Source organism: Cygnus atratus, chromosome 8, assembly GCF_013377495.2.
Source record: "Cygnus atratus isolate AKBS03 ecotype Queensland, Australia chromosome 8, CAtr_DNAZoo_HiC_assembly, whole genome shotgun sequence".
Taxonomy (NCBI): Eukaryota; Metazoa; Chordata; class Aves; order Anseriformes; family Anatidae; genus Cygnus; species Cygnus atratus.
In genome coordinates, this window is record NC_066369.1 from 23232364 (window position 1) to 23249401 (window position 17038).

At 52.7% G+C, this 17038-nt stretch overlaps 1 protein-coding gene across 4 annotated transcripts in view; it reads left to right on the forward strand.

Moving 5' to 3' along the window:
* The window catches only part of MAST2 (microtubule associated serine/threonine kinase 2), a 192420-nt gene extending 185620 nt beyond the window's left edge, over positions 1-6800 (forward strand). For all 4 annotated transcript variants that reach the window (XM_035537681.2, XM_035537680.2, XM_050712246.1 and 1 more), the window contains one exon: positions 532-6800. In XM_035537681.2, coding sequence (XP_035393574.1) covers positions 532-2618 — 2087 coding nt within the window. In that variant the 3' untranslated portion in view covers positions 2619-6800. The remainder of the gene's footprint in view (positions 1-531) is intronic.
* The last annotated feature ends 10238 nt before the right edge of the window (positions 6801-17038 follow it).

Genomic DNA, 17038 nt, shown 5'->3' on the forward strand with positions numbered 1-17038 from the left:
TTGATTACCTTAAGGATGGATGTATTCTCATTCATTTATTCATTTAAAAATGAAGATCCATACACCCTTTTAAGAATGCAGTTACTGAACGGTAGCATCCTTTCACTTTGATGCAAAAGTACATTGTAAGTTGCAGTGGTTTTGTAGCCATTTGAGACATTTTCTCTATTAGTTCAGAGAAAAGGAATCAAAACAGTGTGGAAAAGTCATATTTGAAAATTGAATTAGCTGACAATAGAGATTTGCCTCACAAGAATAGCATTGGAACACATGGCTTATTTAACTTGTTTTTGTTGTTGTTTTTGCAAAAAAACGCTCTGATAGCAGAATGTTTCTTACTGTATTCTGGTGTTGTGACAATGGTGTGATTTTTCAGTCAGAAGCCATGGAATATTATCTCACAATATTACTGCAGTGCTTTGTGGTAATATGGCATTTTGTCTTGCTTTTGCATGTCTTATTTTCAGTAACTTGTTTTAATGATCACATGTGTAATAATCTTCATGGTATTTTTTTTTCATCTCTTCTAAGTTGGTGGCAATTCTTCCCAGAGCAGCTCTCCCAGTTCCAGTGTTCCCAATTCTCCAGCCAGCTCTGGACACATCCGACCCAGCTCTCTGCATGGACTAGCACCAAAGCTTCAAAGACAGTATAGATCTCCAAGGCGCAAGTCTGCAGGAAATATTCCTTTGTCACCACTAGCTCACACTCCATCACCAACCCCACAGTCCACGTCACCGCAACGCTCCCCCTCTCCTTTACCAGGACACTCAGTTGGCAGCTCCAGTATTATTCAGTCTTTCCCAGTAAAACTACACTCCTCTCCACCACTGGTGAGACAAATTTCTCGCCCCAAAAGTGCTGAGCCCCCTAGGTCTCCTTTGCTAAAGAGAGTACAGTCGGCTGAGAAACTAGCTGCCTCGCTGTCCTCTTCTGAGAAGAAGCTGGCTTCCTCACGTAAGCATAGCTTGGATATCTCTCACTCTGAATTTAAGAAGGAGATGCTACAGAGGGACCCAAGTCTACAGAGTTTACAAGAATCTGTGAATGAAACAACGGGTGGCAAACTTGGGCTAGCGGAAAAAGGAATGTTGCAGAAGCCAGGTTCCCGGAAGTTGGGTGCTATTCGACAAGACAGGGTGGAGAGGAGAGAGTCTCTGCAAAAGCAGGAGGCCATCAGAGAGGTAGATTCTTCTGAAGATGAGACAGATGATGGTTCAGAGGATAGTCAGGATGGGAGAAGAATGGACAAGCCCCCTGACAGTGGAGACCAAGGCTCAGATTCTTTTAATGAAGATAATAAGTTTTCCTCTAAGTTGGAAAGCAAGGATAGTATTGAAGATGATGCCTTTCTACCCGAAGATCCAAAAGGTACAGAAGATTTGCAGAAGGGAAATGTTCAACAAGCCAAGACTGTTTCAGAACCGTTGCAAGTTGCTGTGCACCCTTCCTCATCAGAGGTCCTCCCAAGAACTTCTCCAGAAAATTTAGCTGATTCGGAAAAGCCATTCCTAAGATCAGGAACAACTGCAAAGGAACATAAATTGGCAGAAAACAAAGCCTTTCAGTGTTTAGGTCCAAAAGACAAGTCTTCTGAAGCAATCAGAGATCAAAGGGGAACTACTAGTACTCAAAAACCTACAGATTGCACAGAAAGTATACCGTGCCCATCTATCAAACTCCCTGAACTTGAAAAAAGTGACTCTTTAGGGGCCTCATGTGGTAAACTTGACCTGAAAGACACCCCACTAACAGAAATCAGCCAGAAAAAACAAGATTCAAAACCTCTGCTAGCACTTTCTTCTTGTTGCACAGCAAGTGTGAGCACTCCTCGCTTGGTGAGCCCTGTGGATCGCAGTGAGAAGGATCACAAGGGCACAGTTCAGCCCGTAGAACAGCACAGCACCTTATCTCTGTGTCCTGCAAGTGTGAGTGAAACATCCCAAAAAAGTCCTAGCGCTGAAAAGCGACCCAGCTCGTCCCAGGCAGAGAGTGCTTCAACGGCAAGCAAAACGAGCCAGGGCAGCCCGGCAGGTACTGTGTCCTCCACACTGCTCGTCCCCAGTGCTATCGAAAGGGCACTCTCCATGTCCCAGTTAATGCCACTAGCTCAGAGTGTCTTGGGCCCTTTGAAGCTCAGCATGCCTGGTTCTGGAGAGGTGGAAAAGAAAAAGGATTTCCCCCATTTGGGTGCCTCCTGTAAAGAAGAGAGAGATCTGAAGCAAAAAAGGCAGGAAACTTCACAAACAGGAGCATGTCAAGAGAAAGCCAAACTATCCAGCACAGACAGTCTGACCACGAGGAGTGGATCCTGCACAGAGTCATTACGCTCAGCAAAACCTTGGGAGGCAACGTGTCCTGTGGTGGCAAGAAAAGAGGCAACTTTTTGCAGTGCTAAGGCATCTGAGGTACTGGGAGGTAGCTGCAAAATCACTCAATCAAAGGAGCTGTCGCATGCTCTTGGACAGCCACCTCTGAGAGCCTCTCCTCTGCCAGATGGCAGCACGAGGCCCTGTAAAGAAGGGACTCTCACACAAGCAAAAAGCAAAGAGGTTGGAAGTCAGTTAAAAATACAAGACTTTCCCCTGTCACATGATGGTACTGTAAAGAAAACATAGCAGCATCCCTGGTACACACGGACTGGAGCATTCTGCATTCGGAATAGAGACTGCATGTTTGAATTTTGTAATATACACTAATATAAAATAGAACTTGTGTACATCTATTTTTGGGAGGGTTTTTTTCATACTGTTTTTTGTGTTTTTCATCCTTGCTATTCTATTTTTGTACACAGTAATGCTTGCTGTTTGAGGTCTCTTTAGAACAGGGTATCTTTAAAACAGGGCTTAGGAAACAGTTTGCTGATTTTTCCCTTCCTGACCTTTTGTTTTGCCTGAGTTTAGGGCTTGTTGTGCTCTTCCTTCCAATTCTGCATTTATTTAAGATCCCAAAAATTCTCAACACAAAAATGGCAGCTTACTTCAAAATCTCTGGTTTTCAAACTTCTTTCAAATGTCTTTGAAATTCACAGGTCTTGAATATTGTTTTTGAATTTACAATCTAGTTTTCTTTGACAAGGAGAAGAAAGTACTCTCTGGTCCACAAGTTTGGGAGCAAATCTTCTTCAGTGCAAGTAAGGCCTCTTTGTCACTGTGTGCACTCACAGTTCTGCACACATCCTTAGAGGATACGAAAGAAGAGACTTGGATGGAGGGGCTGGACAGAGAGATATCCCTATCTTCTCTTTAAACCAAGTAAAAGCGTTTGTTTGTTTGTTTGTTTGTTTGTCGCAATCAGAGAAATCTCTAAGCTGTTTTTTTTGGGAGGGATTGTTTTTATTTATCCTTTACAGGACACATGGCAACTTCTCCTTCTGTTTTTAAAATTTTAATGATGTTTTATCTTCCTTGGTCTGGCTTCAATTTGTAACTTGCCCTGCCTCAGAATAAATGACCCCAGGAAAGGGGCGCCTTGTAGGTGGATTTTAAAGTAGAGAAATTTGTAGTCACGTGTTCTCTAGTATGTCTTGGGCGAAGATATCTCAATTGATAAATGACCTTCGGAGACTTTTCCTTCTCTTGGTGAGTCTAAATAGGTAGGGATTTTAAGGTGTTCCTTAACATTTCGGAACTGGGGCTTGGGAAACTCGCTGAGTTTTCTAAATCTGCCCATTTTAAAAACAACCAACCAGAAAACTATGAAGAGTTCTGACTCCTTGAGTTCTGTGGACAAGCTGCAAGCAGACTTCAAAACACATGTGATATTTTAAGATTTCAGCTGTGATAGCTAGATCATTTCCACTGCAGAGGTCACTTGGTTCCATTAATAATTACTCTCGGCTCTTAGGTTTAGACATTGCTTTGCTTTAGGTGTGACCGACTCCGGGTACCAGTGCTCTTTGCTGAGGATTAGATACCAATACACCAATAACTGTGACTGGTGATACCTATAGCACTGTAAGCCATTTCTTCATCCAGTTAAAGGTTACTGTCAGTGAACACTCCCGTCATTTGTCCCAGATTGTGCTCAGCTCTTATTCTAGTCTTGTCTGAGTATATCCTCCTGCGGATCACCCGCACTATCTAGTGTCCTGCTCACTGGCTTTCTCTGTTAGAAGCAGAATGACTGTGCAACAGTATTTCAAGCTAAAACCTGCACCTGTTGGTCTGTTTCATTCTACTGCTGCCTTTTTCATTGTCTTGGCCTTTTCTGAACTTGAAGTTTTGATTCACTGTCCCTAAATGTAAATATGTTTTTATATAGGAATGTATTTTCTTCATCTCTTTCAACTTGATTTCAGCTTAATCCACAAGTCACATAAGTCTCTGTAATCTTGCCCTGATTCTTTCTGTATAACCATTTTTTCCCCATCATGTACATGATTTTTGGCTGCTTGGATTTCATTTCTTCATTTCTGGACCAATTTTGGTTTGGTTTGAGCTTTTTTTTTTTTTTTTTAACCATGTTTAAATGAGTGTTTACTCTGTGTGTCTGTGTGAACATGTATGGTGTTGTTAATACACTAGCCAAAGCCTCAAAACTCCCAGATAACACCTGAATAAATCTTGCTGTGACGGTATTGAGAGCAGGGCCTTGCTGTACTCTCTCTTTGCTCTTTCCTCCTGGAATTCGTAGGCTACCTGTGTGCACTCGGCTGGCGATTATAAACCCCATTTCCACTGCCCTGTCAGGGGCATGGGTGCCTCCAGCCTCGCAAAGCCCTCGTGTTGATATCATTCTGTGCTGCTTTGGAGCGGTAGCAAATAAGGAACAGACTTGGCAGGATCCGGTGCTTGATCTGGCTAGTTTCCTCCCTACTGAAATCTCCTAAAAAATTGCTGAGAAGCAACAACGTTCAACTGGCAGTACAGCATAAAGCAAGGTTCCTGGGAATGAAGAGAAATTGATTCAGCATCATAATTCCGTGGCAATTGTGAAGAGAAGGCTCAAGCTTAAGTCCAGGGAGCACCTAACCTTGGCGAGATGGACGTCCCCGTGTAAATCGAGCAGTGAGTGCAGGAGGACGTGCTTTGGCCTTGCTGTTCCCTCGGTGGCAGGTCCCTGTTTGCATCTCCTGTGGTGAGGCACCTTGCTCTGTGAGCGTGCTCCCAGGGGTGTCCACAAAGGGGTCTGCATTAAAAAACCTGAAGGGAAAACCAAACCACTGCCCTAGCAGGAGGGGGCTTTGCAGCCTGTGACATTCGAAGCAGCCAGCCCAGGCCGTTAGCTGAAGTGGCTTTAAGGGGGAGCGGTGAGAGCAGGCAGCTGCTGGCTTTCCGTGATCTGTGGTGTACTATAGCACTTCTGAACCCCTTCCCAGTGGCGTACTTGAGGGTCCTGTCGGACCGAGCCCAGTAAGGGGGCCTGAGTTATGTCTGTGCCAGGTACGTCGGGGTCACAGGGCCTCCTGTGGGACACGCAGGCTGGGAGGTGACCGTCTGAAGGTACCAGCTCCATTAGCTGCTGACTGCCTCTCTTTGCAGCCGGTACCTCCAGTGCTGAATCGGGAAGTTATCCTTTCTTGAGCACAGAAAGAGGAGTGGAAAACTGTCGTGTCACAGCTTTTGCTGCTTTTGCCTGAACTGGCCAAAGAAGAGGTGAGGTATGTGCTCAGTCACCTCTTTTGTAGCTAAGGTACAGAAAGTGATCAGTGCAATTTCAAAACCCTGCTTTTTTTGGAAGCCAAAGCCCAACAGCATTACCAGGAGAGCATCCTAGGGAAACCCTGGGTCCCTTGCTCCTCCTCAACCCTGCAGTTCCCCTCCGTGTGCCAGGTGCACCATCTTCCCCATCCACCACCTGTCCAACTCCTATTGGGGCACCTTAGCATAAAGTTTAGGCAGAAAGATTTTTTTGGTGAAATTGCGATAACAAACCAGGTGGAGACCAGGACCTACTCCTTGCTCTGCCAAGAATTACTTACATGCCTGCTCAGATTGCAAAATTTGTGTGCTGGGGAGGGGAAGGAGATGTTGGGAACTCTGTGTCCATGCGCACGGGTGCGCTGCGCAGCCCTTCCCAGTGCAGGATGGGGCCCACGGCCCCGAGCAGAGCAGGCAGCAAGCCGGGAACGTGGCCTCCATAAGTGACACTGAGTCAGACAGGTGGGAGGAATTCACTGGTGAATGAGCCGTGCGTACAACCACCAACATACATCGCTTTCCTGATTGATTTCCCCTCGCAGCTCTCCCTTGCTCCTGCCCCCGGCCAGCGCCTTCCCGCGCTGCCTCATTTCAGTGTTATTTTTCCCTTTGTCTCTTACTGTTGCGGACTAAGAGAGATGGATGATATTTATTGTAAATATTAGACGTTAGCATTGTAACGGCCGCTCCTGGGTCCGAATGTCAGAGGCCTTTGGCTGCTGATGTACTACAGAGCGCTTGCTGGAGAAGGGTGGGAGTGACCAGTGGTTTTGGTTGCCACACTTGCATTAAGGTGTGATTTGGAGTATTTTTATTTTATTTTTTTTCTTCCGAAGAGGGGAGGATAAAGTCTTTCTCTGGTTTTCTCTTACTGGATGTGAAGGATAATTCTGTACTTCTAGTAGAAGATTTGACAGAAGTGTGTGTTTACGTTGTGTTCGATATCATATCCAGGTGGCTGCGAGAGCACCTCCGAAGCTGGGCTCTGCCAAGCCGTGTCACTCAGCACTTAGCTAGATAAGAGGACGTGTGGAATTTCTGTGTTTTTAGAAACTTGAACAATTGCCACATAATAGCGGTGCAATAATTTTTATTCATGTTGTACCTGCATGTCGATGTTCAAATCCTCCTCCGAAATAAATTTTTTTTTTTTACATAAGTTCCAACTCGTGGTGCTCGCTTGTTTTCTCACCCAGGGGAGCGGTGGCAGGTCCGGCCTTGGCCTGGATTAGCCCAGCAGCCCCCTGCAGCCCCCTTGTGCCCCCAGCTGTTGAGGCTCTCTTGATAACGCACCACCCCAAACCTTTCCAAAAGCAGCCCTTTGCTTCTAACGTTAGCACGTGCGCGCTCCGTGTGAAAAGCCTTCGAAGGCTTGTTCCTGTCCTCGGAAATCAGGAGCTGGGGCCGTGCTCGTGCTGGGGGCATCGGGCTCAGCCTTGCTGCCTGCTCCCGATGGAGCTCATTTCCCCACGGCCGGGCTGCGAGGAGCGACGTGCGCCAAGGCACACCTCAGCCCGGGCACCGGGTGCAGCTGCTGAAGCGGGGAATGGGGCTGCGAAGTGTCCTGCCCTTGTGTGCGTTGAAAACAACAAGAAAAGCCGATACATTGTGCTCTGCATTTTTTTCCTTCCCCAGGGAGGAAGAGGAGCCATCCGCCGTGGCACAGAGGCAGGAGGTACGTGGCGCATACACGGGTGCGAGCAGCCGGGTGCTGCCCCAACAAGTGGCACTGACAGCATCCTGCTGGCAGGGCGGGGGCACCCGGGACCTATTAAAACCCCATCTCATCTCTGCCCTCGGGAGAGAGCCCCAGAGGGACATGATGCTAAGGGTGAGATCCCCGAGAGACTTGGGGTGCCCCTAGGGTGCCACCTCCCTGACTGCCACCCCCTGCGCCCACCGGTGGCGCAGAGCCGGGACCTGCACCGGGCATGGGGGCGTCTGCAGGCTGGGGGGGACACAGGCCTGAGGAGCCGAGTTTTGGGGTGAAACCCTTGGGGCTGGCCCCTGGCGGCCCCCGCCTCCATCCCGTGCCAGTGGGCTCTGGGTTTTAAACACTGATTAGGGCTGACCTCATATTTCAGAGCTTACTTCATCGTCGCTAATGAGGGATTAGGAATGTTAAGCTAATTAGCGCTCTGCAAACGAAGGCTCAGGCAGTCTTCTCAGCCTGACATGCTGTCAGCGAACCAGTTACGGGATGATTGTCACCAAGTGCTTGGAGGGGCTGCCTTACGCTTCTGGGCGGCAGACCGGGGGTGGCCGAGGTGACAGAGCCCGTGGCCCCCAGGGCCCTGCCCGCTGCCGGCACGGTGGAGCCAGAGATGTGAAAAAAAAGACAAAATTTGGTATATTTCACCTGGCTTCCTCTGGACACAGCCTGACCCCACACCTGTATGGTTTGAGGCTGCAGCTGAGCTCAGAGTTTGGAATCTGGTGTGGTGCAGGGCTGGGCGAGGTGCTGCAGGAGGGAAGATGCTCGATGTCTCTGGGTATTTGGTTTGCTCCAGCGCCAGATCTGGCCCCATGCCTACGGCCAGGTCCCCGCTGCCCCTTGCTGGGGAGCTCCGGGCAGGGACGGGGCTGTGCTGCCCCCCCAGGGCTAAAAATAAGCGAAAGGCAGAGCATAACAGGCACCTAAATATACCTGGTCTGCAATTAGCCCCGGCGACGGCCTCGCAGTCACGTCCGTCTGCCCGCTAATCCCGTGGGCGTGCGGCGGCTGAGGCTGCCCCAAACCTCCCCCCGCAGAGCTCAGCAGCATCCCCACTGCTGGCAGCGTCCCCGGGTCTCATCTGGGGGCTTATTTCCTATGGGGTCCTTCGAAGGAGGACACGCATCCGGCCAGGCTGGGAAGAGGTCTGGGTTTTGCAAACCCCGTTAATCCTACAGGGGAAGGGTTCTGGGAAAGAGAGCCCGGGGTCACGGGCAGCGGGAGGTTATGGCCTCCATTAGCAGCGGCTGCCCCCGGCCTCGAATCCCCATGCCCGTGCTGAGTCCTGGGGCTGGTGCCGGGAGCAGGATCGGTGCTGGGACCCTCTTGGCTGGAGCAGGATCAGGCGTGGTGTCCCGGCTGCCAGTTTTGGCCCCGCGGGCAGACACCTGCAGCAGGAGCGGGTCAGGCTGGCGCTGCCGGCCCCTCGGAGGCTGTTTGAGCGGCTTCCACCATCCCCAAGAAAAACAGAGCGAAGCCAAGCGGGCGCCTTCTGCAAACAGGGCTGCATTAAAAAACCCATTTCCTCCCCGTCCCCGTCCTCTCTTCCGCACACAGCCGCATCCGCTTTGATGGGTTTGGGAAGGAGAAGACTAAGAAGTCCTTTTAACATTGTCCAGCCCCAGGAGCCAGCAGGGTTTGGGGCTCAGACCCGCCACTTCCCCGCTGGGCTGCCCCGGCGCGCTGGGGGAATGCTCCTCCTGGGTGCTCTGTGGCATATCCCAGACCTGTGGCACCTCCAATCTAGGGGCAAGCAGCTCATCGCCCCCCGGGGAGCACCCGCAGGCGAGGAGCATCCTCCATGCCCTGCGTGTCCCCATCCCTTTGGGAAAGGCCCCGTTTCCCCGCAGGTGCTCCCCTGGGAGTGCCAGGGCTTGGCTACGTCCCCGTGCGCAGCCCACGATGGGCTCCAGCTGGCTGGGGCTGATGCGGGCGCACGGAGCTCGCTGGAGCCCAGCGCATTTTTTCGGCAGCTGCGCTGCAAGAGGGTCCCGGCCAAAGGCAACATCCGTCAGGCCAGGAGGAGGAGGAGGAGCAGCAGCAGCAGCAGCGGGTTTATTCCCTTGGCCGCCGGCTTGCACGCCAGCAGCGCTGACTCCCTTTCTCCACGTCTCCTCCCATTCCCGCTGGCTGGCGGCGCAGCCTCGCTTCCTGCTGGAAAATATTCGGGATGTGGGCAGCAGGCTTTGCCCCGCTGGGGGTTCCCCCATGCGCCCTACACCCCGTGGGTGGGTTTGGGGGGACCTGGTGCTGGTGGCTCGAGCCTGTGGGGTGAAGGAGCTGCTCCCCCCCCCCCCCCCCCCGCCCTGGGCTCTGAGCATCCACAACCCCGGAGCAGCTCCAGCTCCTGTCCCAGCGGCGAGAAATTCCTTCTAGAAATTACAAACACCAAGGAAAATTATGCCTTGAAGCAGGAAGAAAAAAAAACAAGTGTGACATGGGGAAAGGAAGAAAAAAAAACACCCAAACCCCAGCGCCCTGCGCCCGGGATCAAAGCCCCGCGCCGTCTGGAAGCTCTCCGACAGGAATATGCCCGGGTTTATTTGCCCAAGCGGCGGCACTGAACGGCCGCTTTGTTCCCGAGCTCGTCCTCGCCTTCGCCTCCCTGGGCTCGGTCCCCACGGGGGCCAATTTCACCACCGGGTGCCGCGGGTGCAGGTGCCAGGGCGGGGGTCCTGGCCCCCCCGGCAGCGCTTTGCTCCTCACCGCCCGCTACCCGCGCTGCTGAGGTCAGGTACAAACACCCGGCGCTATTTATGCCGTGAGTGATGTGCGGCCAAGTGCCCTGACGTTCCTGCTCGCCCCCTCTTCCGCCCCGATTCCTGTCTTCTCATCTCTTCCCAAACTTAAGGCCAAAGTTACGTGCTTTATTTTTTTTTCTTTTTTTTTCTTCTTTTAAGAGCTATTTTTGTTGACTTGGCCTGTTTCACGAGATGCATCAGTGAAAGTGGAATTTCCCTGACAGCTGCTTCTAGGTACAAGGGCCCCTGGTCTCTGCAGTGCTGGGGACAACCACGTTTGGACAAAAGTCCCCTGCCCAAAACTGAGGCGAATTGGGGTCCTGCATCCTCCAGGTCCCACACCACGAGGTCCCAAGTACCCAGGTGCCACCGCCCCAAGCTCCTACATCCCCAGCTCCCAAATCTCCTGGGTCCTGCATCCCCCCGTCCCACATCCCCTGGCCCCATGCCCCCAGCTCCTGGAGGGGCTCTCAGGCTGAGCTTTATTTCCCTTCGGGCCAGTTTAAATCCTCCCCAGGTCTCCGAGGCGGTCACGGGGCTGTTTTGGGGCTGGTTTGGGTGGCTCTGGCCAAGCCCCAGCCCGGAAATCTCGGCTGGGCTTTGGCTCAGCCTGGCGGGGAAAGCTGCCGAGAACAGGCCGGCCCTGTGCAAAAATGGGAACTGTGTTGCCGATGAAAAGTGCTTTCTTTGGGTAGGATGTTTGTGTTTCCTTTGGCACAGCGGCCGCGGGAGCGTGTGCAGCACCTGCCCGGGGCGGTCGGGCGGGCTGTGCTCATCCCAGTCCCTGATCCGTTTGAAAGTGGAGGAAAGGAAAAGGTGGGGAAGCTCTCTGGGGGCCGGTCCCGTCCACAGGAGATGCTCCGTCCTTGCGGTGTCCGTGGAGTCAGCGCTCTTCTTCCGGACCCCTCGCCTGGGATCCCTCCCCTGTGTTTTCCTGGACTGCAGCACCCCGAGGGGAGAGCTGAGGAGGAGAGGGCTGGGGGGGCTCAGAGAAAAGGGGCTGGGGGCAGCAGGAGGGAGCCTGGTGGTCACAAAGGGCAGCTTTGGTGGAACTTCGGGGAGAAAATAACAGCCGAAGTGGTTCATCTCGGTGAGGGTGAAGCCTTGGTCCAAACCTGCCTGCGTGCTGTACTTGGGGAGGTAGGGAAAGGCTGAGGCTGGAGCGAGTCCCTCCCAGCTGAACCCAAATTATTGCTTTTATTCCCCACAAAATAGTGTCCAGTGTCAAATTTTGTATTTTAACATTCTGTTCCAATTTGGACAGAACCCGGCGAGTGAGACAAGAAGCTTTCCCGTGCAGTGGGGATTCTGCGTCCGCATCCAACCCTAATCCACCCGTTTACTTGAAAGCGCCTGGCCCCCGCTCCTGGGCTGGCCCCGGAGCTCCGGCAGCGAGGTGCCAGGAGGAATCGCGGCTCGAGGCCGGGCCAAGGCCTTGTTTCCAGGCTTTCTCCCCCTATGGGGAAGAGCGTCCCCAGGAATCTCTCACTCCGGCCCTAAGGGGAATGTCCTGTGACAGCATCCCCATCTGTCCACCTGTCCGTCCTGCACCCCTGCCCTGCCTGGGGACACCAGGCCCCCTGTCCCAGCTCCTGCCGGGGACTCGGGGCGAACCCAGGGCCTTGCAGGAAGCTCCGCGGTGCAGCCGAGGATGGAAAAATCCTGGGATCTGCCCTTTCCGCGAGAAGCTGCCCAAGCCGGGTGCTGTTTTTCTTTCCATCCAGTCAGCGCGGGCCGCTTGGAAATTTCCTACCCCGGCTCCCGGCTGCGATGTTTTCCTAATGAAACAACCCGGCTGGCAAAGCCCTGAAAAAAATGAGTCGCCAATTAGCGGCTTACATCTTTCCTGTAACTCTACCTCATTAGCCTTTAGTACAACAAAGTAAATTTAAGAAGAGAAACAAACAAAAGAGCGAGGCCCCAGGAGCGCCCCCAGCCTCTTCCCACTGCCTCCGGTGCCCAATTCCCTCCCCGAGGGCCAGCAGGGTGGGGGTGTGGGGAAATGCTGACTCAGCGCTTGGGAAGGCTGACTCAGCGGTTTGAGGAAACGCTGGCGTGGCGTTTTTGGGATCCATCAGCTCAGTCTGTGAAAACGCTGACTCAACAGCGGGCAGAAAACACTGACTCAGCGCTTCACAGCCCTCCCTGCGCCCAGCGGCGCAGCCCGGCCCCGCTCCCTGTGTCCCCTCCGAGGGGCCACCCCCGTTTGCCCCTGCCAGCCCTCGGGGTCCCCGCTGTCCCTGGGGTCCGTGCCCCTGTCCCCAGCCCAGGCAGTCCCAGCTCTGCGCTTTCCCTTTGCTGGAGGCGAGGCCCGGCACCGCGGCCGGCAGGCACGAAGGCAGCGAACACCACGAGAGCCCGACCACGCTGCATTTCTGAATTTATTAGAAACAGCTGTCAGTACATCCTTCTAAAACATTACATGTCAATGTGCTTTATTGCAACTCTTTATTGCATGTTTGATCTAGAGCAAGTAGGCCCAGGATGCTTAGTGTCTGGGATTTAAAAGCCCAACCATCTATGAAAGGAAAGTACAGCAAAATCGTAACACATCTGGTGACAAGTACAGTGTTGCATTACTGATCTAGAAACTACAGTATGACTTGTCTGAAAACACTAACATACAATTGGTTTCCTTATGAAGCAGTTTGTTTCTTTTTTAAAAGTTAAACTACATGAATTCCTTTTTTTTCTTTTTTTTTTTTTTGTTTTTTGACTACACCATAAACGACAGAAGAACAGGTTTTACACAAATAACAAACAAGAGTACCAAAGTTACATGCTGGAATTCATACGGAAAGAAAATAATTCAACAGCTTCTTGAGAAGCAGGTTCCTAACAGATGCAGTTTCCCTTAAAGAAAATAGAATTCGAGGTTAAAAAAAAAAGAAGAAACATGAACGCAAAGGTTGTACAAAGAGCGCGCTGTTATGCCAGCCCTCGCTACAAGACCGCACGCCCACTCACGCTGTACAACGAACCGCACCTGTACGGGCAGCCCGTTCACAAGGGACACACACCAGCACCACCAGCACCACCAGCACCACCAGCACCAGCACCCCGCGCACATCGGCTGGAGCCGGGACGATTCATGGGGAACACGCAGGCGCTCACTGCATTGCGGAGGAACGAGAGGGTTTCCTGTCCTAAACCTTTCCTTTCAACGGCTGTGAATGCTTTGTCCCAGAGTAAATCCCTGGCATGCCCAGGTGCAGAGCAGGTTAAAGCAGCGTGCTAATGCCCCCCCCCCCCCCCCCCCCCGAAGCCCCCAGGCTGGGGGGTTCAGAAGCACAGATTCGAGATGAGCGCAACAAACTCCTTGTCGTTTGACTGCAAAAAGCCCAACTTTGCCCAAACGCATGTCCGACCGTGCTAGCGGTGAGTTTTGGTTCCTTTCACGGGGCAGTGCCACTTGCAGCTGAGGCCTATAACCGTGTGACTACAGCTTACATCTACCTATATACACACAGCACAGAGACACGCGCACGCACACGCACACACACAGATGATGCAGACCATTACAATCCTGTGGTGCAATAAACAGCCAGATATACAAAATTAACAGGTTTAGTCCAACGTCTCCTTGCTCGGTGCAGAACTCGCTCAGGAAAACAAGGGGGGACCCAACCCCCCCCACCCCCCACCCCCGGCCCACCGAGCCGAGCCCCCGCCGCAGCCACGCTCGAGCCCGCGGCCAGCCCGAGCACTGCCCGGCTCCTCCTAAGCCACCAGAGCGATGCTGGGGTGAGGTCCCCCCGGGCAGCCTTGTCTCCGGACACAATCCTTTTTTCCAAGTGATCCCTAAGCCCCTGCTCCGAAACCAGGCGCGGGTACAGCACTGCTGGGTCCAGAGGCAAGCGGCCGCCAGCCTTGCGGAAGCGATACGAGATGAAAGTTGGGGAGGGGGGGCAAATTAAAGCTGTTTTGTCTAATACTGGTTGTTGTTTTTTTTTCTGTCGATAACAAGTACATTTCTTACTTTTTTTTTTTTTTTTTTTTGCCTCCGATGCTCACGTTACATTTTTGTAAAGGCGAATTTTAGAACAAATGGCAATTCGCGTCTCAAAACACAGCGAGTCTCTGCCGATGGCAATAAAAACTGCAAATTCCACGTTAATGGGATGGAGCCAGCCCCGAAGCCCAGCACCCGCAGCACTGCCGTCACCCAGGGAGTTAACCAGCACGGGGCTAACGCGCACTATCTGCCCCGTGAACAAACAGGAAGGAATTGAAAAGATTTCAAAAGAGATTTTTTTTTTTTTCCTTCTTTTTCCCTTCCCATTTGGTGGAAAGTATTTCTGCCCGCAGAAACGCAAGATTCACAAAAATGTTGGCCAAACTTCCTCTCACCCCATCCAAACATGCTCGGTGCTGAGCCGGCCGAGCTGAACAGGCCTGCGTTTATCTGGGCAGGCGGCGCGGGGCCCTGCTGCTGGCAGCACGAGGTGTGCCAAGGAAAACCAGGGGCTCGGCGAGGTGAGTTTCCTTCCAGGCCGGAGCGAGGAGCGAGGCCATACGGACTTCTATTAATTTCCTGCCTGCCTCTCCTGCACACACAGGAGCACAACCAGCTCACCCATCGCCTCCGAGCCGCGCACCGTGTGCGGATCTGCTCTGGCATCGCCGCTTTCTTTTGGCAGAAGCCTCAGCCACTGAGATTCGGGATGTCACCGCATCCTGAAGCTTCAGGGTGCCTCCCCTTCCCCTTCTTAGGGCTCACTCCCCGTGCCCGGAGTGCTGCATCGGGGCACCTGACCCGCTGCCCCCCTGCACCGCTCGCCCTTGGGAAGGCTTTGTCACTTTGCTGGTCCAAAAGCAGATGTTGCGAAGGAACAGGAGGGAACTACGCATACCAAAAAGTCTGATTTGAAACAAAACAAACCGGCCGCATCGTAGTGCTTTGTAAAGCTGCATTTAAACCTGCCTCGTACCCCTCCCTGCCCGCAACCAGTACCTGTTTTGTGTCTGCATAGCGCAGCGAACGTACAAGACTCACTAACGTTTCAGAGCTTTATTCCCTGGTAGTGTAACAAAAACAAAAACAAAAAAAAAGGAAAGAGACATTCAAAACCAGAAGAGATTGTTCAAGTACCAAATTAGGGGCTTTTCCAAACTGAAGCTGTGACACTGCTGCAGTGATGCTGCTGCCTGGCACAGCTGCGGCCGCCCGAGGCTGCGGAGCCAGGGTCGGGGCAGCCCCCGTGTCACCAAGCCCTGCCACAGTCCCCATTACAGTTGCCTGGCGTTGCAAAGGGCCAAAGGCTGCTTTTCGCCCAGCTACGATGAATTTGGGTAGGATTAAATAGGCGCTCTTTTCCTGGCCGTGGCTTTCTGCTGTGGGACTCTTGCTTACACGAGTGTCAGCGAGAAAAGGCTCAGGCCCAGCGCGTTAAATGGAAAACTTCTCGCTGCTCTGGCACACCGAGAGCCGGGGGTGGGAAGAGCGTTTTGGTTTTGGCATAAGACAGAGGGCTGCACCGGATCTGAACTCTGGACTGCAACTACCAGCGGTGCAAAGCAGCTGAGAATTATATATTTAAAAAAAAAAGAAGAAAAAAAAAAAGAACTATGAGCCCCAGATCTGGAGCATCCCCGCGTCGGGCAGCGGGCAGCCACCAGTTGCTGCTTCGCACAGCACCGCGCAGCAGGCCGAGTATCTGTCAAGACACTCCTCTGCTTCCAGGCTGCTTCCTTCCATTCTAAGATCAAGCAGTAAAGAAACGAGTGGGAAAAGATTTGTGACTTACTAACTTCAGAAACATGGCACTCTTGGCTGACGTAACGGGGCCAATGGCAACTGTGGAAGTCGACCTGATTTCCCATCCATCCGAATACGAAATACTGACTCACCCCTGATCCCTGCAAATATACTTCAAAACAGATTAGAAGAAACTGTGCATATTAGAGTTTTAACATTCCCCCCCCCCCCCCCTTTAACACTGTGCAAATGTTACTTAATTAACTCTACATACATAGTTAACAAAACGAAGGGCGACCCGCAGCCTGACACGAAGCGGCTGCCACGCCAGCAGGGCTCTCCCCCCCTTTCCTCCCGACATTTCGACTCCTGAAACCAAAGCGTTCTTGCACCTTCCTGCTCTAAAAGACCTCGAGTCCCTTTGTTTTGCCTCTGCGTTCACATTTCCTGTATTTGTTCTAGGCTTAGCAGCTGGGTTTTGCACTAGGGTGTAATCCCGCACCCCGCAGCGGGACGCGAGGGGTTTTCTCCCCGTCCCGGTGCTGCTGGAGGCTGAGCACACCGAAGCAGCAGGACCCAGCCCTCGCCCTGCGGATGACAGCAGCTGCCCGTGCCGGGCGGTTTTGTGCCCATTTCACTTGCCATACGAGTGCCAAGCGGACGCGAAAGGAGTCTGTGCAATGGCACGTGAGGGTCGAGGGCAGCAACGCCGGTGGCTGCGACCTCAGGTGCCTAAAGCAAATGTGGAAATGTGCAGAGGCAAAACAAACCCTCAGCAAGGCTGCGGAGGGCAAAGGAGCCGAGTGCACGCAGCGTGGGCTCCACCTGCCCTGGTTGGGAGGCCTGGGCAGAGCAGCCTTTCAGAAATACTTCGGGATGGCTTTTGAGCACGTTGTTCACAGCGAATCCATCACCTGCCATTAGGGGAGAGGGGCCAGAGCCTGAACTCGCTCACACCACTGCGCGGCCGAGGCACCGCCAGACGCCAGCGGAATTACTCGGTGTTTACGTTGGCACGGCCGGGGCCGGAGCCTGCACCGAGACCTCACAGGATCGGTGGGATTCCTCTGCGGGGAAACCTCAGGCAGCCCCGCTTCCCTACCCCGCCGCTGTCAGTACCGCGAGGGTGTGCCGGGATTTACGAGCTTGGAAGCAGACCTGTGCTTGTCTAAACCAAAGCCAAGCCCGATCGCTATCTAAAAACGTGGCAGATGAGAAGTGCTTCAGCCAGTGTCCCTCTCAC